This window comes from Gavialis gangeticus, unplaced genomic scaffold (genome assembly GCF_001723915.1).
Source record: "Gavialis gangeticus isolate Ggan-Ray unplaced genomic scaffold, GavGan_comp1, whole genome shotgun sequence".
NCBI lineage: Eukaryota > Metazoa > Chordata > Crocodylia > Gavialidae > Gavialis > Gavialis gangeticus.
Window position 1 is genome coordinate 2,926,736 of NW_017729025.1, and position 19,482 is coordinate 2,946,217.

The 19,482-nt window shown below is 45.5% G+C and overlaps 2 protein-coding genes across 4 annotated transcripts in view; one reads left to right on the forward strand and one right to left on the reverse strand.

Annotated features, from left to right (window-relative positions):
- The window catches only part of NEMF (nuclear export mediator factor), a 35,591-nt gene extending 25,129 nt beyond the window's left edge, over positions 1-10,462 (forward strand). For both annotated transcript variants that reach the window (XM_019518330.1, XM_019518331.1), the window contains 12 exons: positions 1,704-1,824; positions 1,967-2,273; positions 3,634-3,676; positions 3,769-3,818; positions 5,421-5,568; positions 6,034-6,111; positions 6,200-6,394; positions 6,899-6,931; positions 8,264-8,370; positions 8,463-8,506; positions 8,611-8,690; positions 10,119-10,462. In XM_019518330.1, coding sequence (XP_019373875.1) covers positions 1,704-1,824; positions 1,967-2,273; positions 3,634-3,676; positions 3,769-3,818; positions 5,421-5,568; positions 6,034-6,111; positions 6,200-6,394; positions 6,899-6,931; positions 8,264-8,370; positions 8,463-8,506; positions 8,611-8,690; positions 10,119-10,196 — 1,284 coding nt within the window. In that variant the 3' untranslated portion in view covers positions 10,197-10,462. The remainder of the gene's footprint in view (positions 1-1,703; positions 1,825-1,966; positions 2,274-3,633; positions 3,677-3,768; positions 3,819-5,420; positions 5,569-6,033; positions 6,112-6,199; positions 6,395-6,898; positions 6,932-8,263; positions 8,371-8,462; positions 8,507-8,610; positions 8,691-10,118) is intronic.
- Positions 10,463-10,928: 466 nt separating this feature from the next.
- The window catches only part of KLHDC2 (kelch domain containing 2), a 22,413-nt gene continuing 13,859 nt past the window's right edge, over positions 10,929-19,482 (reverse strand). For both annotated transcript variants that reach the window (XM_019518333.1, XM_019518332.1), the window contains 8 exons: positions 19,286-19,369; positions 16,934-17,014; positions 16,792-16,850; positions 16,188-16,297; positions 14,750-14,822; positions 12,993-13,080; positions 12,353-12,405; positions 10,929-12,056 (listed from right to left, as the gene is read on the reverse strand). In XM_019518333.1, the coding sequence (XP_019373878.1) occupies positions 11,933-12,056; positions 12,353-12,405; positions 12,993-13,080; positions 14,750-14,822; positions 16,188-16,297; positions 16,792-16,850; positions 16,934-17,014; positions 19,286-19,369 (672 nt within the window). In that variant the 3' untranslated portion in view covers positions 10,929-11,932. The remainder of the gene's footprint in view (positions 12,057-12,352; positions 12,406-12,992; positions 13,081-14,749; positions 14,823-16,187; positions 16,298-16,791; positions 16,851-16,933; positions 17,015-19,285; positions 19,370-19,482) is intronic.

A 19,482-nucleotide genomic window follows, 5' to 3' on the forward strand; every position in this document is an offset into this window, starting at 1 on the left:
GTGCAGCACCTTGCACTTGTCAGTGTTGAAGCGCATCCTGTTTTTGCTAGCCCACCCCTGTAACCTATCCAAGTCTTGCTGCAGTCTTTCCCTCCCTACTAGTGTGCTCACCTCACCCCAAATTTTGGTATCATCAGCAAATTTAAACAGGCTGCTTTTCACCCTGTCGTCTAAATCGCTGATAAAGAGATTGAACAGTGCGGGCCCGAAGGACTGAGCCCTGGGGGATTCTGCTGCCCACTTCTCCCCACGTTGAATATGACCCATCCACCACCACCCTCTGAGTGCGACCCTTCAGCCAATCTGCAATCCATTTGACTGTGTAGGCATGAATGCCACAGTCACCCAATTTCTTAATGAGGATGGGGTGGGAGACGGTGTCAAAGGCCTTGCTGAAGTCCAGAAAAACTACATCCACAGCAACACCTGCATCCAAGGCTTTTGTGACCTGATCATAAAAGGCAATCAGGTTGGTCTGACATGACCTGCCCCTAATGAAACCGTGCTGGTTGCCCTTGAGCATCATCTCTGAGGCTGGCCCATCACAGATGTGCTCCATGTAGGTCCCCCTACATGGAGTGACTTTATGAAGTGACTTTAACAGTTGAACCCATGAATTCCAGGAAATCCAGAGTCGTGATTTAACCTGCTGGATTATTGAGCTGAGGTGTAAGGATTTGAAGGAGAGGTGTACCCACTTAGATTACACGTAGTGTGATGCATGGAAAAATATGGAATGAGTCACTTCATTAATGCAGGTGGCCTCTCCCTCCCTGCTCCTTTCCCCCTGGTTTTCCAAAAAGCCAGGCAGAAGTAGGTATTTGGTAGTGAAATTATACCAGACAAAAAATCATAGTCATAGGAATCATAAATCCCATGTGTGCTTTTTCTGATCCTTGCAGCTTCTGCTTCTTTCCTTTGTGCACCATCCTCCTTTTCCTTGGAGCCTGCTCTGCATAGGCTTTCTGTGTGCTATGGAGAGAACAGGCTCCCTTCTCCACTGTGTGATGTTAGCTAACTGTACTATGAGGGGTCTACAGTATTAGGGGGGACTTACACTGACTTACCAACTGTTCCTGTCCCTGACATGGTGGACAGCAGCAGCAGCTGATGGATGATGTACCATTCATCCATCTGGCACAGCCATCTCAGACACTCAGCTGTGTTGTCTTTTCCCACTTCAGAGTTCTTTGAAAGTATTTATCGGGCCTGCATCCCAGCCTACTTCAGCACCTGCGTGCTCCTTCGCACCACGGGAATCCTGCTGCACAGCAATCTCCAGTGCCACTTCAGTGCAGCTGTTGGAACTGGGAGCGCCTATTTTTGTCTTGCCTACTAATGTCTTCACACCTGTCTCTCTCTCCTCATTGCAACAAATCTCAGAAAATGCTGCTTCTGCCAGTTCATTATTTTTTCACTGGCATGAGGCTCTCAATCTTAAACCTTCTCTGTTTAAAACAAATGAACCCTGTGAGCACAATTGCTACCAGCTTTCTTCCCCCAATTCTGTTGGAAGTGTTGGCAGAAGTTTCTGAAGCTCATGGTTTGTATTCTGACCAGTGGGTATGTGACTAGATGAAATAGGATATCACTAGCCTTATCCTTCCCGGGACATGTTTTCCAGGCTGGATTTAAAAGATGCATATTCCTTACTGGTAAAATCGCTTTTTTGTCCAGTAAAAAAGACCTATTTCTCTCATTAGGTGGATGAAAGTTGTGTTTGGAGACACAGAGAAGAAAGGAAAGTCAAAGTGCAGGATGAGGATGTGGAAACCGTGACCAGTGGTAGCAATGAACTGGAGTTGGAAGACATTGAACTCTTAGGTATTATCTGGGGGGTAACGTAATAGGAGGTGCTGCAAACTAATAAAAACCTGCTGAGGTATGCAGTCAGCTCTCTGATTTGTGCAATTTTAGTCTAGTATCTTTAATCTAAAATTATTTTTCCTACGTCTTTTATAAACAGCACCAGAAGGAGACGACAGCAGCAGTGATGAAGAGAAGGCAAAGCCTCAAGAAGCACCTAATGGTGTAAACATCAAGACTGAAACTAGCCTGGAGGAAGCTCTTGCTGAAACTATCCACGAGGAGGCTGTTGCTGACCCAGACAGGGACAGGATAAACAATCCAGCAGCACAGGAGGAAACCTCTGAAGAAGATGGTGCAGAATCTGAAGAAGAGGTTGAAGGTCAGGAGTTTGCAAGAGAAGTGAAAGAGGAGGAGATGCATTATCCAGACACTGCCATCGATCTGTCACATCTCCAGTCACAAAGGTAACTGAAGGAGCTGTGATACTTTCCAGTAGTGCCACCATTGCTACTGCCTTAGAGGGCTGTTTGAATGTGACCAGGGGAGGCTGTTCCTGTCCCTAGTGTGTTAGACAGCAGCAGCAGCTGAGTGTGTGGTCACCCACTTGGTAGCCTCACTGCACTCTCCCTGGGCATTTTGCCCAGATCTTCCTCTTGTGCCATTTTGCTTTCCCCTTGTGTATATTGTTGTCACCCCTGCAATTCTGCATTCTCTGGTTCGGAAGTGGAAATGCCAAGGTCACTCCTGTTTTTATCCTGCTTGCCAGGGCCTGAATTTATTGCCATCTGGCTGTCCATAGGAAATTGGGCCCCAGTGGATAGTTCTTACTACCACAGATCCTCACAAAAGACATTAGTTAGAGAATGGAATAGGCTTCAGAATAAAATACTCTGATCCTAGATTATGAGGCATTTCAGGATGAGCATATGGAAAAAATACCAGCTGTCCTAATGAATAAGACTCCCCTTTCTTGCAGCCTTGGTTTCTCTAATACATATTTCATGTGAAATAAGCGTTTGTGTATGGAACAGAGAGCTAACAAACATATTAGTCTATAGAAGAGAAGACCGAGGGGGATTGAATAGCAGCCTTCAGCTCCCTGCAGGGGGGCTGCAAAAAGGATGGAGCTGGGCTGTTCTCAGTGGGGGCAGATGGCAGAACAAGGAGTAAGGGTTTCCAGCTGCAACAAGGGAAGTTGAGGTTAGATATTAGGAAGAATTTCCTCACCAGGAGGGTAGTAAAACATTGCAACAGATTACTCAGAGAGGTGGTAGAAGCTCCATCCTTGGGAGTTTTAAAGACCTGGCTCAACAAAGCCTTGTCTGGGATGATGTGGTTGGGGCTGGTCCTGCTTGGAGCAGGGGGTTGGACTAGATGTGACCTCTTGAGCTCCCTTCAACCCTCATGTTCCATGATTTCTGTTCCCAATATGTCAGACACCAAGCCCCTCCCTCCCCCCCGTCCTCAAAGCTGAGGCTTTCAAAAGAAACCTAACTTGATTGACTAAGGTTTCTTTGCAAATCTTAGCTCAAGAAATAGGCATTTGATGCTGGGTTAATCTAACTGTTGATACAAAAGAGAGTTCCATGACTATTATAGATGACAATGAAATAGTATGCCAGAGTGCATTGATTTATAATCACCTCAGGTGCAGCAAATTTTCTGATATACGTTCAAAAAAAGACATGGTTTTTCCTGGATATGTTGCCTAGTAGATACCCCCCTGAGAGCTTGTCTCAGCTGTGGCTGCCTCTAAGTTAAAGCAGTTTGGTAATACAGTTCATTCTGTAAAGACATGTGCTGTGCCTTTCCATTTCTTCACAGATCCCAGCAGAAGATGGTCACACAAGAGGAAGTATCCGACTTGGTAAGCCCTTGATAAGCTTTTCAAACAAATAGCCTAACTGTATGCTTTGTGCTAGTGGAAGTAATGAAATCTAGCTCTATTTCACTTTATAGAGCGATAGCAAGTCACATGGGCGAAGGCATTTGTCAGCCAAGGAGAGAAGGTAAGAATGTCCTTCCGTCCGAGGGAAGGAAAGGTCTAAATCAGGGGTGTCCAACCTTTTTGAATGTGGGGCCGGATCATGAACTTTTTATCACCCAGTGGGCCAGTGAGCCATAGTCAGAGACCTCACAGGAAGCAGTATCACATCAGGAAGTCATGTCACGTGACCTTTGACACCAATGAAGTTGCAGGAAGTGACAATGAAATGGGTCTTATGCCTCCAAATGGGGTTCTGCCACCAGCTGCCCTCTGGTTTCTATCAAAGAGAATATCCTCTGCACCAGAGCATCAGGGCCTGCTCCTCAGTAGTATTCAAGTGTTTAAAGCCCTTTGAAGCCCTCATCCCATGAGATAGAGGCACATGCTCCATGTCTCAGCTTCTCAGTGCTTGTCAGAGGGTCTTGACAAAATCATAGTTGTGCAGCCCACACTAGCAGTCTCTGCATCAGGTGTTGTGCAGTATAAAGGAGATCTCAGCACTTGTTCTATCGACACGGCCTCCCTGGGCTGGCACGTGTAGTCTGGAGAGCAAGCTGGACACAGGAGCCAACCCTTAGGAGGCCAAGATAATGATTGTGTTTGCTTTAAAAATGACATGGTTCCCCAGACGGACACATCAAGGTACGCGGAGGTGGTTTCCTCTGTGAATAGGTTTTTGACAGCATGGCTTGCAGTAGCAGAGACAGGGCTTAATGACCCAGGTGGTCCCTTCCTTAGATGATCCTAATTCTTGTCTACCCAGTCCTGAATTAACTGGTCAAGGTATGAATGTCTATATACTGCTCAGTATGTCAAAGGTGTTAGGGAGGAAATACAGTTATTCTTCCCATACTTCTCATAAGCATAATGATAGAAGCTATCATGCCCAGAGTCAAGGCTGGCCAGATATGGTGTACTCCCTTTTCCAGAGACACTAGGACGGTTTGAGATTGCCAGTGTGCCGTGCTTGCAGCTTGAATTGGGAATAGCTTATCCTTCGGGGACCAGTACTGGACCAAGCTACAGAAGAAGGCTCTGCCATTCATCTTTCTCCAAGGGAAAGCAGGGTGTATTTCATTCACTGAATGGCGAGGTTGTGGGGACAGCTGGGCATTTGTTGTTGATGTCGTATCCCCACTAGTATTAGTCCTTGCAGATTTGTAGAGCTGCAGGAGGTAAGAGAACATGCAGACAGTCTGATGTTAAGAGCAGGAAATTTAAACTTTTTATTTGCCACAGGTACAAAGAAGAAAAAGTGGCTTAGCTGTAAATTCTGTTCCTCACAGAGATTCAGGATTTCTATCAAAGAGAATATCCTGCATTTTTTGAGCAGCCTGTGGTTTGTTTGGTAGGAATGGGTCCTGATTGTCACATATTGGTTGGAACAGCAAGGAAGCTTGATTCCCGAGGGGGAGGTGAGAGGGACAGGACACTAATGGATTAGAGCCTTGAGTTTGGGGAAATCCCACCTTAGCCGCACACAGAGACAAGTCCAGAAGTAACCACAGTGTGCATCTTCTGGGAACCAACTTGTAACGGTTGTCTCTGTTTTTACTATTGAATTAATTAAAGGTGAGTTATTTTGGAGGGGATGTCCTAAATGATTTGCTTTCATTTCATTTAGAGAAATGAAGAAAAGGAAGCAGCAAAATGATACAGAAAACTTAGAGGCTTTAGAAGAAAGGGAAAAAGAGAGTAACACGCTGCTAACACCACCTTCTGCTGCCAGTAAGAGCATGTCGGCCCCTCAGCCCGTGAAACGAGGACAGAAGGTAGACAACAAGAAGCTGCAGAAATGACTGATTCACCCCATGAGAGGCCTTGACTTGTGAAGGGTTCATTTTTTCACACTTACGCAGTATTCTTTTTTGTACAGTCAGAGATGTTGAGGTACACATTGAGACTTTACTGACCACTTGTTATAAAGTCATAGGAGAGGACCCTTGGGAGGTCACTTCTAGTCCAACCTGGTCGTGGCAGGAACATCCATCCAGACAAATCTTTGTCTACCCTGCAGTTGGTAAAAATCAGTTGCTGAGTGATTGCATATTTCCCTGACAAAAATAGAGGTTCTGTTGGACCAGTGTAGTGTTAACTCTTAGAGGAATCCAGGGAGACCAAATGCCATGCATGAGTGAAGGACAGATTAGTAGGTTGATCTGTAAATTTCGCTGGGTTAATGTTTCCACAGATCTTTGTGCTTTACTGATAGCTCACTACTTTTATTTCTCCTACAGAGTAAAATGAAAAAAATGAAAGAGAAGTACAAGGATCAGGATGAAGAAGATCGCGAACTTATAATGAAGCTCTTGGGTGTAAGCATCTGATAACTGCCTGTCCCCTTCTTACCGATTGCTCTGTGTTTCGTGTAGGTTCTCAGTCATTTGTGTGTGTGAAATCTAGTCTGCAGGGTCAAGCAAAGACGAAAAATTGAAGAAAGGGAAGAAAGGAAAAACAAAACAAGAACCAGTGAAGCGACTTCCTCAGAAACCAAAGACTGGACAACGGGCAAACGAAGGCATGAAAGAAACGCCCCCAGGCGGAGTGGTGTTGCATGACTCGCAGGATGTAGCCCCAGAAGAGCAGCAGGATGAGAAGGTAAACGCTGCGCACTCGCTCTGCCCCTGCTTTCCTGGCACCTGGCTGCTCAGGCTCTGCTAAGCCATAGGTTTGCTGCAGTTACAACGTTACAGAGTCCATGTAACATGTCAGTGTGGCACCATATTTTGTCCCTCTCTGGAACACAGCCATCAGGAGCTGAAGTTGAGATGCACTGGTCGGCTGAGTTTTATTGGGGATCCCTTTGTGTTGCATTCTGTAAATTATGTAGCTGAAATATAATTGAGTAGGTAGATGATGCAGTTCAGTATTTCCAGCCTAGTCTGTCTCCCAGTCTTGCACATACCGAGGAGGTTTGGGAGAAGGAAGAAAAAGCTCCAAGGAATACAACGGCACAAACGTGCTTGGCTTCTCCCTTAATGTGAGCTCTGGTTCTGTTTGCATTGAGCCTGTTTGTGTGCACTGTGAACGTGAGCTTCTGGAAAAAGTAGTTTTATGTTCTGCAAGTCCTAATGTTTCATTTTTTTTATATACCTCATGCAGGATGAACAAGATCAAGATCAGCAGGGAAATGAGGTAAACGTTTATCTTCTAGCCTCTACTAAAATACCAAGATACAAGTGTTTAGAGACAGCTGAGAGCCTCCCTGCTCATCATTAATGTTGGCCTGGCTTCTGAGGTCGTCTGAACCATTCACCTTGTTACAGGAGGATCACCAAAGCATTTAGTTTCCAAGTTTTTTATTGCGTTTTTTCATAGAAGTTAGGGGCTGGAAGGGACCTTATGAGATCAGGTCCAGGCCCCCGGCCCTGACTTTGAGGAGATTGTCACAGAGGTTATGCACTCGGCCTACCAGAAGCAGCACTAATCAGTTGGAAGTCTGTTGCCTGTGACCTTGGTGTAGACCCCAAGAATTCAGCCCTCGCCTTTATTACAGAGAAGTAAGGCTGGAAGGGACCTCAAGAGATTATCTAGTTCACCCAGGGATCAAACCTGTCACCGTGGTGTTATTAGCACCACACTCTAACCAACTGCTCCTATGACAGAATAACACTTAGGGTTACTATGGTATGCTTAGCATATAAATTGTCAGTCTGGATAAAGGTATTCCTTTTCAGATGAAGAAGTTTGCCTTTTGCTTTCACCTGGAAAACTCCAGGGACTCCAGACAGCAGATGATCCCACCTCCCTTGTAAGCTGACAGCTCAAGTAAAGCCTGACTCTGATGAAAATTGGTCTTTAGTTTAAAAGTTGCAGTTCACTTCCAGACATGTTAAAAAACACTAAACCCAAGAAACAGAGAACACATTTGCTCAGAAGATTTCTGTAGAGATGGTTTACAGAAGTAATCAGTACTTGATTTAAAAAAAAGAAAGGTAGAAAGCACGTACGCGAGAGAGACAAGGTTCGTTGGGTGAATCTAATATCTTGTATTAGACCAACTTAAATTCTTAACAAGCTTTCAGGTCAGGCTGAGGAAGCCTCTGCAGTTGGTGTGTGCTGTTCCTGGACAGAATGAATGTCATTGGAGAGGCAGCTGTACTGTCTTTCTGAATAAGGAGGTCTTCATTGACCAAGCAGAAATATAAACCACACTCAGGAAGTCCCAGACACTATGCCTAAAACTGAAATTTATTTTACCTTGTGCCTTGAGATACCTTGTTGAAAAGTCAGGGCTGTCTGTCCAAAAGCCTGTTCTATGATGAATACATTTCAGTGAAGTAAACGGCAGAGCTAGCAGTGCATATCAGTTTTCTCATCGATAGTGTATCATGTCTTGTTTGTAGCTTGACTTCTAGGGAGAACCGTCAACTATCTCCAGCACCAAAGATATTGTTATTGCTTTAAATGTTGCTTTGGTTTGGAGGGTGTTGTATTACAGCAGGGACTCTGTGTTTGCTCTTCCAGGAAGGAGAGACTTTGCTGGATTCTTTAACAGGCCAGCCTTACCCTGACGACATACTCCTCTTCGCCATACCAATATGCGCGCCATACACCACCATGGCAAACTATAAGTGAGTTGCAACAATCTGTCTGGAAAAAATCTTTGGCAGTTTTCTGAAGCATTTTGAGCTAATTATATAACTTTTTTTTTTTCTTTTGAAAGGTATAAAGTGAAGCTTACACCAGGCACCCAGAAGAAAGGAAAAGGTACTTGCTTTGTAGAGCACTATAATCTTTTTTAACCTATTTGTTTAGGAAAGTATTTTCAGATACCATCTTAAATCTTTTTTTTCCCCCTATACTCTTTCCAGCTGCTAAAACTGCCTTGCATAACTTCATGCATTCCAAAGAAGCGACTGCAAGAGAGAAAGATTTATTTCGCAGTGTAAAGGTAAATAACTCTCTGGCTTGTACAAAGGGTATTGCGGCTAGAATGAAGAGGAGCACCAGTTCTGACTGGAGACACTTTTCAGAAGAAACACTGTTTTCTGTTTTATTTTTGCATTCCTCAGTAGGCGCAAAAATATATAGATTTTAAAGACCAACCTTTGCTGACCCATGGGTGACACAACCCTATCCAGTGCTGCAGACATCATAACTTGCTTCCCTTGTCATCTTTTTTAATTTTCTCCTGTTTTAGGGTTTGTGATCACCATGTTGTCAGCAGCCCTGGGTTGGGGATTGTCGATCTAGTTTGACCTGCATGTCACAGGACTTTAATTTCACCCGGGTACACAGCATGGAGCTGCACAACTGCTCACTTGATTAGAAATGAGTTAGACTTTAGCTATTAGTTCCCATTGCATTTTCACTGCTAGTTTAAAGAGCCTTCTACTACTTTGTTTCGTCCTTGTGAAGGTAAGTGAAGAAATCACTTACAAGTTCTAAATTTAGACAGATTGGGTTCACCAGCCTTAGTCCTTTTTTGTGGCTTTCCTTTGCACAGTCTCCATTTTAAAATGTGTGCAGTACTGTGGCACTTTAGAGTGACAGAAAGTGATCTCCAAACCTCTACTCGTGTTACATATCTAAGGGTCCCATCGTCCTGTCAGGCATGCCAGGAGTTCATTATGTGCCCCTTAAACCCTTCTGGGAGCTGCTGCTTTCCCAGGATGTTCTGTAGGTATGGCTTGCTGTCTTTTTATTCCTTGATGTGTGATCTGATTTATTAGATTTATATCCTGTCCTATCCAAAAGGCTTGGTAGCTCTTGCATTTTTTTTCATGGGCCCTGCTCTGCAGGATTGCTGCAGTCCTCACTTCTCATCTGCACATTTTATAAGCAGTGATAGCTCAAGGACAGTTTTGAAGAGCATCAGGCCTAAAATTGATCCTGCTAATATCCCACTAAATAGAACTCTTTGATGGTGTCTCATCACTGAGTACTTTAAGTGCGTTAATTATAACTACTGAGCCTGCCAGGATGTTTTGACAATCCACTGCTTTCATCAGTGGGAGCTGCAGTCCTTTCATGGGTTTGTGATCCTCTAATGCAGAGGGGACCAACCTTTTTGGCAGGCCCTCCCCAAGTGTCGCCCAGATGCCCTTCCCCTGGCCAGTCTGCTGCTGGTACTGCCTGTTCTCTCCCCCATGTACCAGGGGCACTGCAGGTTGGCCACCCCTGCTCTAATGAGTTGGGAGGCTTTAGAGTTGTACACTGTGAGCTGTCTGGGACAGCCCCACCCTTGCTGCAAAGTGCCATTGCTATTGTTGATAGTTGTGTAATCTCATTTGCAGCAAGTATTCCAAAAGGGAAGAGGAAGCTGGTGAGCAGAACTTTTTACACTGTATGTGATCTTAATTCTCACTTTGTTTTATAGGACACTGACTTATCAAGAAATATTCCTGGTAAAGTGAAAGTATCTGCACCTAATCTCCTGAGTAAGAAGAAAAAATGATTGCTGATATCTATGTAATCAACAATAAGCAAGTTAGTCGAGCTGCCTACAGAAGAGGACAATGGCACACCTGCTATCTGGGCTTCTTCCAGCCTCCTGATCAACTAAGTTAACTGTTTAAAAGAATATAATCAGCTTGACTAACTTGGGTCAACAGGCAGAGATGGACTGAGGCAAAATCTGACTTGTACCAAGTCCTTATAAATATGTCTCGGTACATAGGGTCAAGTGTACAAGTAAATTAGTATTGGCCTCTGCTCACAGAGGAGACTGGTTTCATGTGGTTCCCTGTTCTGTCCTTGCAGGACTTCAGTACAGCTGGCAGGATAGTTTGTCTCTAGGCATGGCAGATTGTTCAGTGACCCTCTACTTGCAGAAGGGGACACACTATTTCCCATTTTATTAGAAATAATGTGCTCTGGCCTGTGGTAATTTTGTGAATGACAAGTAATGAGGGCCAGAGGTGGCAAAACAGCCATTTCAGTCTGGTTTCTAAGCAGCTTGCTCCAGGCATGTGGTGCAGACTCAGGCTCCCTACCCACACCGGTAAGACAGGATGGTATAAACACTGCCCTAGCACTGAGGCTTGGAGACATTTTATTCTGCTTAGCACTCCTGTGTGATTTCTGAACTGTAGCCACCTGGGTTGAGCTATATCAAACCTGGCCTACAATTCTACTACAATGAAAAGAACTGACACAGGAAGTAGAGTGCTGAAAGTGACTTGCTCTCATTTTTAAAGCCCTTTATTTGTATTGGTTTCAAGGATTTAACTGCGATCTCCCATCAGCGGTGGCTGAGCTGGAGCCCATGGAGACACTGAGCATGAGTAAGGCAGATGCAGATAGTTCTTGGCATGGATTATAACAGCAGCCCACACCAAGTAAAGTTTCCCAGTTGAGCAGAGCAGGCACATTCGAGCTGGTTCCACAAGATGCGTGGGGGCTCAAAAGCAAGGATGTTAGTCAAAGCTACCTCCAGGCAAAGCTGACCATCCTCAGCCAAGGGTGCTAATTACCTTGGGAGTCTCCACTGCTGACTAACGATGGAGGCTTAATAAGTGAAGCTCCTGAGAGGCTAAAGGCAAAGGATGTGAGAGCCGCATTTCACCACAGAGGCTCTAAAATGCTAGAAAACAAGTTAGGAGCAAACACAGAAGAAGCAGTATCACAACAACAGGAGGGTTAAACGACAAGAGTTCCCCAGAACAAACTCAAGTTTTTCTATCACTATACACTTTTAAATGTTAGAAAACAAAAACAGTTTATATACTAGCACGGGCCACTCAGGGAATCTATCCTCAGATTACTGTACTTACGGATCACTATCAGCATAATGCTGTGTCTTGCCCTGTTTAGCGAGTACCATCAATCCTCAAACTATCGTCTTACCTACTGCACCTCTTGGACAATGGAGAGTTGACCCCCTTCGAAACAGGTTTCTTACAATCACTTAATGAAAGGGTGGCAGTAAGTTGAGCAAACCCGCTACTGGTTAAGCACTGGATACATCTCCACTTGCATTAAATACATTTATTGCAAACATCTTTACACAAAAATAAGTTCTCTCTAGGCCATTCACATGCACCTTAAAGCCGAGAAGCTACTACCTACAACAATGCCGATTTGTAATCTATACAAGTTTCACGCCTGCCACACTTAGTTGGTAAAATTATTACATCTTTTAGAAATGCTCATCCATGCACTTCTTGTTCAGTGTAATTGAAAGCGGGAGTCTTAGGAGCCAGATGTATTGTTACTGCCAAACCGCTGGTTGACACTATGAAGCAAGTGTTTTGGGAGGCAGTTCCAGGAGCTGGCTAACATCTCTTTAAAGCAGATAACTGCTTCTAGGCACAGCCTGGAAAAAAAGAAAGAAGAGTCTCTTAATAGGAGCTGACCTCTTCCAATACAGTAAATAGCAACAGGTCAGAAACTTCTACATTAGAGCTACTTAGCTAATAGTTTCAAAGGAACAAACAGCTCTTAAGTGTCAGTAGCCATAATATTGGCATTGTTACACCACTGATTAATGGCCTTCCTTGGTAAACAAGCCAATAGAAGGCCCCTATGCACACCTAGGCACCAAGTCCTGAGTGCAGTGAGGGGGAAGGGAGGGAGAGAGCAAAGGCAGGAGTTCCTGTTTTTTTGTTTTACCTCACAAGAGATTTTGGTTGCAGAGAAAACACAAGGATCTCATTGCTGTGAGCCTGGAAAGAGAAACAGGTTTCTGGTTAAGTACATTTATATTGTAACATTTGGGAGCCTGAGACATGAACTAAGCTCATTGTGCTACAGGATGTATAGCACAGAACAGCCCCCCGGGCCCGGCCCAGAGAGCTCACAGCACACCGGGCACTTAACTACCAGCAGTCTGGTAAGCCAGACACAGGAGGGTTTTGAGGAAGATCTAAAGGAAACCCATAAGGTAGAAGAAGGCAGGACAGATGCTTGTGTGAAAGTTTAAAAGGCAGGCAGCGAGCACTGCACCATGGGCTGGTGGAGCGCAAGTCAACCTGCCAGTACAGACAGGCGAACAGAGAGATGAAAGCAGCAGCCTGTCTGATGCAACAGAGAAGGGGGAGCCCAAAGACAGCTCATTCCTTAAATCAGCAACAGCTGAACAGGTTTTTTCCTTCTGAAGCTTCATTTGTCACACTGGCAGTAGGAAAATGTTTTTCACATCCCAGACCAGGTACGCACTGCACTGGGGAGGGAGGGGATGTTCCTGCTGCCAGCAGCACTAGGGTGGGAAACAATGCAGGCCAGATTCTGACAGGCACACAGCCAGACTTACCGCTTTGGAGTGGGCAAGCAAATTGTTGGCACAGCCACCGAACACGATCACCTCTCCTTCCTCGCTAGCACAAGCCGTGTGCCACAACCTGCAAGCAACGGGAGAGGCAAAAGGCAACATCAGCCATTACAGGAGAATGCTAAAATGTAAAATGCAAACATGAGGTTCAACTCGAACTCCCTTCATGAATACTTAGCACAGCACCTCAGCAAGGCTGCACAGGGCAGGATAGCCCTCATCTAATCAAGTGCATGCACTCTAAATTACTTGGTGAGAAAGTGAAGCAGGGCTGAGCAGCTCAAAAACACGTTGTGCAGACAGGCAGTGCTGTCTTGGTGGACTCAAGAAGCTGCGCTTGGATGCTGATCTGTTTAACAGCTAGTCTGTAACTCGTTACACTACACAAGGTTTGCTGCCACAGCTTTAAGTACTTCATCCAAGTTTCTGAACCCTACAGGAAGACCAATAGTTCAAAGTGCCACAACACAAGGTGGGTGGAAGGTTAGCTTGGCACGCCAGGGCCATATTTGCCAATCCGATCGCCAGTTCTTTTCCCAATGCCTATTCTGAGCATGGTATCCTGTATTACTGTGTAGGAACAGCGTGCACCATGCAGGAACTGCCTGCCAGTGCACACAATCGTCAGACTTGGTGTCCAACACCTAGGCCGGCATTAGGGGCACCTATGCCCGAGCAGTCCGCTGGAGTGTGGCAACTGCCACACTCCGCCAGCCTCCTGCATCTCGCATATCAGCCTCCCCACATGCTTAAAAATGGTGCTGGGGGCACTTTATCTAAAGCTTGTCGAGCGAGCTTTAGTTCAAGCGCCCCCGCCACCATTTTTAAATGTGGAGATGCTGATACACAAGACGTGGCAGTGTTTCAATGAGTGGTTCTCAGAGTCGCTCCAATTAAAGTGCCGCCCTGCTCCCCTCACCATCCCCAGAGCACATGTAGAAATGTTCTGAGTGCCTCAGCCCACTTCCTGCAACATGTGCAGCTTTGTCTGTCCCAGTAGCCGATGGTGGTTGGCGTAAGTCCAGTAGCTATCAGAACTGTGGTCCCTTCCAAAACATTTCAGCAAGGCATTAGTGCCTGGTACAAATCATACTGATGAGGGGGACTGGCTTTGAGGCTTTTTAGAGACTGGCCAGGTTAGAGCTGGAGTCCTTTAGATGATCCCATGACCAGCGACAGTCCAGGGTCCTCAGCACTCAGGGCTGGCAGAATCAGCAGGGTAGCCGATCTCGGACAAAAACATCAGTGGGACTCTAAGGAGGCCTAGGGTGTAGCTTAGGGATAAGGGTAAGAAACTTCCCTTGCCTTGTTTTTGTTTCCAAACTTAGGGGCAGTTTTGCTTGCATAAGTTCTTACTGGCAGCCTGTGGAAATAGTGGCGTCTAAGTTTCATAGTTTCTAGGGTCGGAAGGGACCTGAGTAGATCATCTAGTCCGCCCCCCTGCCATGGCAGGAAAGATTACTGGGGTCAAACGACCCCAGCAAGGTGTTCATCTAATCTCCTCTTAAAGAGGAGCAGTACTGACTGCTCATGAGTCACCAGAATCCTCTCAACAGACATTCAGGCCTGCCTCTGGCAGCAGTGACACGCTTCCTGCAGAAAGCTGCTGCTCACCTGATGCATCATGTCTTAACACGGGGGATGTTAGGATACACACGGGACTCTCTCTGTACCAATGCCAGGCTGCCTCACTGGTCTGTGCAACTGAAGACAACAAGCCCCCACATGCAACCCCTTACCTTGGTTTTTCTGAATAGTTATGCTCAAACTGTATCCACTCATTCTTGCTGATACAATAAATCCAAGCATCACCTAAGAACAAAAAGACACAACACCAAACGTGTCACCGCTACCAAAACGAGCATAGATTTGGGCATGTCATCAGTGTCCAACCTAACAAAATGCAGACTCCCTGCCGGCTGTGTGAAAGCTCTTCCTTGGTAATGGCTGATGTTTACCAGGGCACAGGGGGTAACTTGCATGCCCTTGTTGACAGTAATTTTTACTATGATCCTTAAATAGCACCTGCTCTTACAACCAGGAATTGGTGTTGCTCCACAGGGTGGTCAGCTCCAACTGCAAGGAGATGCAACAAGCATAATCCAGCGAGCTTTAGCACTGTTAGTCAGGCTGGCCAACAGAAGGAATGGCCAACCAGCAGGACTCATACACATATGGATGCACTCTTAGTCCAATCACTGGCCCTCTCTCACATCCAGCTGAACTGTGTTTACTAGCCAACTAGGTACCAAGCAGATGAGGTGTGGTGCCTAAACTATTTCTACTCCATAAATACTGTTTATCTCATTTCTCTTACCCTGCCTGGAGCTGAGCTAGCCAGCAGGTACAGCCAATCACTGCTCTGAGCCTCCCTCATTCTCAACTATTCCAGACCTCCCCAGTTCCTTCCAGGAGCTACTTCCACTGTGCAGATTCAGTCCACTCCCAAACAGGCTTGCATACCATCTCTGGGGTGGTTTACCGATTTAACCCTTACACTCTGCCCAACAAAGCCTACAGTAACACTGAGACTGTTATTCCATACTGTCATCAAACTGGTTCTAGTAAGGGAAGGTCTCGCGTCTCAGCCTGCATTACCTGCTTCAGAAGGATTTTAAAATTGGCCCGGGAGATTTACCAGATCTTCATCACCTAAGGGAAAAGCCCGAATAAAAACTGAGCACAATGTGTAATTTGATTTGAGAGCTTAATTCATGGACCCGAAGAGGGACCTGCTGGGCTTGATGGTGGTGGGTGAAGAGCTCACAGGCTTTGCCTCCCTGGTGAAGATGCTGAGCTCCAGAACAATACCTCAGAACCCGGCACTGCTCCAGGCAGGCAACTTCCTAAGCCAGAAGCAGCGTAACATGGCCTCTTGGGGGCTAACAGCACTGCAGCAACAATGGCCCTTAAGAACATGCTGTATAGTCAACAGCTGGGACTCAGGAGAGCAGTTTGATTCCTGCTTCTGCCACTGTCTGCTGGATAACCTTGGGCAATTCACTTACCTGTGCCTCAGTTTCTTCCATAACTGGACCTCTGCTAATTCTAGACGTGGAAGGCACCAGGCAATGGCCAGGTATTACACTGCTGGCAAAGAGTCTGCAGCTGAACCAAAGTTTATACATGCAACTGCTCAGACCGAGACAAAAAAAGTTGTTTTTTGGAGCTACTTACTCAGTGGCTGCTTATCAGTGGTAAATCCTCCGAAGAGAAAGAGGTGATCTGATGAGATTGGCGTTAGAGAATGCCAGGATCGGCCTACTGGGCAAATGCCTTGTGTAATGCTGCATTCAAACAAAAGCACTGCACATTAAAGGCTAGCTACAATGAAAAACAGTCCTTTTTTAAAAAAAATTCTCAGGTATTTAATTATCTCTGTGGTTTAGTGCTGTGGAGTACTGTGATCAACTACTAGCAACAGCTTCAAAGTTCTTTTTTAGGGTGGCACAGCTCAATTTTTAAACATCAGATCAGACTTTCTGGAAGGAATCACTGAAGACATCAAGCTAAATGAGGATAGTCTTGTAATGGCAACTGGAGAGGAGATGGCAGCAAGAAAGTATTTTGGTTTATTCAGATAATTTAAAAAGAGACTAATAAGTAAAGAAACAAGGTAATGGAGCATAGACAGGTTCAGGTCTATGTCTCTGGAAGCAATGCATAAAGGATGGTAAATGCTCTGAATTTCTATTAGAGTCACTTTTCCAGTGAAAAAGCACATGTGCATATTCAGTTACATGCTAGCTTAAAGAGCCAGTTGGAAAGTTTTGATACCCACGTTTCATTCCATTCCCAGGTGTCCAAGTTAAGATAATAAAGGTCATTCATTCTAGAGTCCTAAAACAAAAAAGAAGAAGAAATTGAAGCATTCAAATTTAGGGATACAGAAGCAAAAGCTGTAAGATTGTCCTCACACTTACTCGGTATCTGCCTCCAAATACATAACCTCTGTTCCCAACAGTAGCACAGGCATGGGCTGCCCGAGGCGAAGGTGTTTTACCCTGTAACAGGAGAAAGCAAAATGAAAAGGAAGGCTTGGTTGGAAGCATTCTCCAAGTGGCAGCACAGCTCTGAGGCATGACACCTGGTCAGAGACCTCTGATTCCTTTAGAAGGGAAATGTCATTTACATCTGAAATGTAACTGAACGCCATTTCCCACAGGCCAACAACCAGCCCATGGGCACAGAAACGGTAGATTAGCCCTGGTCTGCAATGGTGGGTGTGGGTATGTGAAGCTTGGAAGAGAGATTAATAAGGAAAAAGAAGGGTTGCTTTTTCCTTTAAGCCTTAAGACTACCGAGTAGGGTTACCATATGCCCGGGTTTTCCCTGGACATGTCCTCTTTTTGGATCCTCCCATCTTTGTCCCAGCAGTTTTTTAAAATATCAAATGTCCAGGATTTTCCCCTGCCTCTGCTCAACTTCAAAGTTTTTCCTGGCACTTCCTGGCTTGCCCCAGCAAGGAACTGCTTGCGGTTGGGGAGAGTGGGGCAGGGTGATTGGAAGCAGGGGCATCACATGCTGGAAATATAGTAACCCTACTATTGAGTCCTGCATCGAAGCAAGATGCAGACCGTCAGGGATGTTTACTAGGAACTCTCAGACCTACTTGAAAGAGTGAAGTGATGAATCATCAACTAATTTATCTTGCATTTATTTCTGGGAATTTTTCTGAGATATTGACGTAAAGTATTTTAAGCGCAATCGAAATAAGAAACCTTCCCATTTCAAACCAGGTTTCACTTCCTTGGTATTTGTTTGCTCCTCAACTGAATGACTGCTTTAAAATGTCCACTGTGTGAAATCACAGCTCACAGTCATCTTCTTTACTCTGATCCTCTTTATTGTTCTTCACTATGATTCAGCAGCAAAGTGAAATTCCCAAACTCTCCTGAGCTGTCAGCTTGTACAAATTCCACTTTGCCAACTGCCCTTCCAAGATCATAATGCCTGTGTGGGAGGGGAAGCAAAACAATGGAAAAAAACCATAACGAGGAGATATAACGAGCCAAAACAGACAGCAAGCATCCCACTTCCTGGAGGAGAGGAGCTGGGACATTGCAATTAAAGTTGAACTCCCCACTGATGTGCTAAAAAATTGTAATTAAATTTAAAAACCCTTTGCATATGTAAGGGGACCTTTCCAGGCTCGTCCTACTGACGGTGCTTCAAAGCACCTATACAGTGCTTTTCTTCACAAGGATAAAGCCACTTAGAGACTCGGAGCCTGGCAGAATCTCTGCGTGGGAAAGCAACAGTCTGTTTCACAGACAGGAAAAATGAGGTAGAGAAAACGGAAGAGAACTTGCACAGCCCCAGTGTTTGGTAGAGCTGGGAGCAGAATCCAGATCCCCTGACATTCAGTTTCATGCTAACCACAAGACTAGCACTCATTCCTTGCCTGCACCGCAGTAGGCTACAGCAACACTGCACATTCCAGGAAGTGCAACGGGAACAGCCGACACTTGTAACAGTGCAGAAGCAACAGAGCATTCAGCCTGCCATGGCTGTGAAAGAGCGCTTTAAGTCACTGCACAGCAATCCCTCCAACTCATCAAAATGGAACGCAGGAATCGGCAGACTGGCTGAGGCCCAAGATCCTTCCAGTTCAGGACCCTACTACTGAGGCAGTCAGCACCAGAGAGCTAAGCAAAGAAGTGCAAGTAGCCTCCTGCACAAGCAGCACTGACAGGCTCGAGAAAACTGCCCTCTGACCAGTTAGGAGACTGGTAGCATGCACATGTGGTGCAGGGTAGGGCAAGAGGACGGGGAGCATGGGCAGACAAGAACCAATATCCCAGGGATTTCAAACACTTTAGTGGCAAACAGCCTTTGCCTGTCTCTCCTTCAGCAAAATACCAGAGAAGCACCAAGTAGAGCTAGAGCTCAACTGTACAATGGGACCCTCAGGCCAAAGCACTACAGGAAGGGGAGAGGTAAGGAATAAAACAGAGGGAGCCCAGCAAGCGACTGGAATGCAGTGCAGAAGAGGCACTTTGGAGCAAAGTCAGCCACTCAAAGCTACTACTGAAGCCGGGCACTGCTAGGAGCCCCTGGATGTATCCACACAGAGTTCTGAGTGGCAGCCGCTCTCCGCCTTAATTAGGATAGAAGTGCAACCAAAAAGTGTTCAGGAATACAGCCCTAGCAGCCATTTGCATAATGCTGCATCTCTTTGAAGCTAGCGGAGGCCCTGAAAATAGCAGGACAAAAAACCAGTTCTGCTGAACAGCTGCTATTTCATATCAGATTTATTTTTTAAAAGCACTTACTGTGGTTATCGGTTGGCTCCAAGTGAAGGTTTCAGTGTCCAGAACATGTACATGGTCGTTCCAGCCTCTGGGATGACCCGAATTCTTGGAAAAATTGATATTGAGAAGAACATTACATTTTGAGAGAACACTTCTGCTTTGTCTTCTGTATATGAAGTGCACAAGCAGAAGATAAAGTTTCAGCATGTTAAATGGGA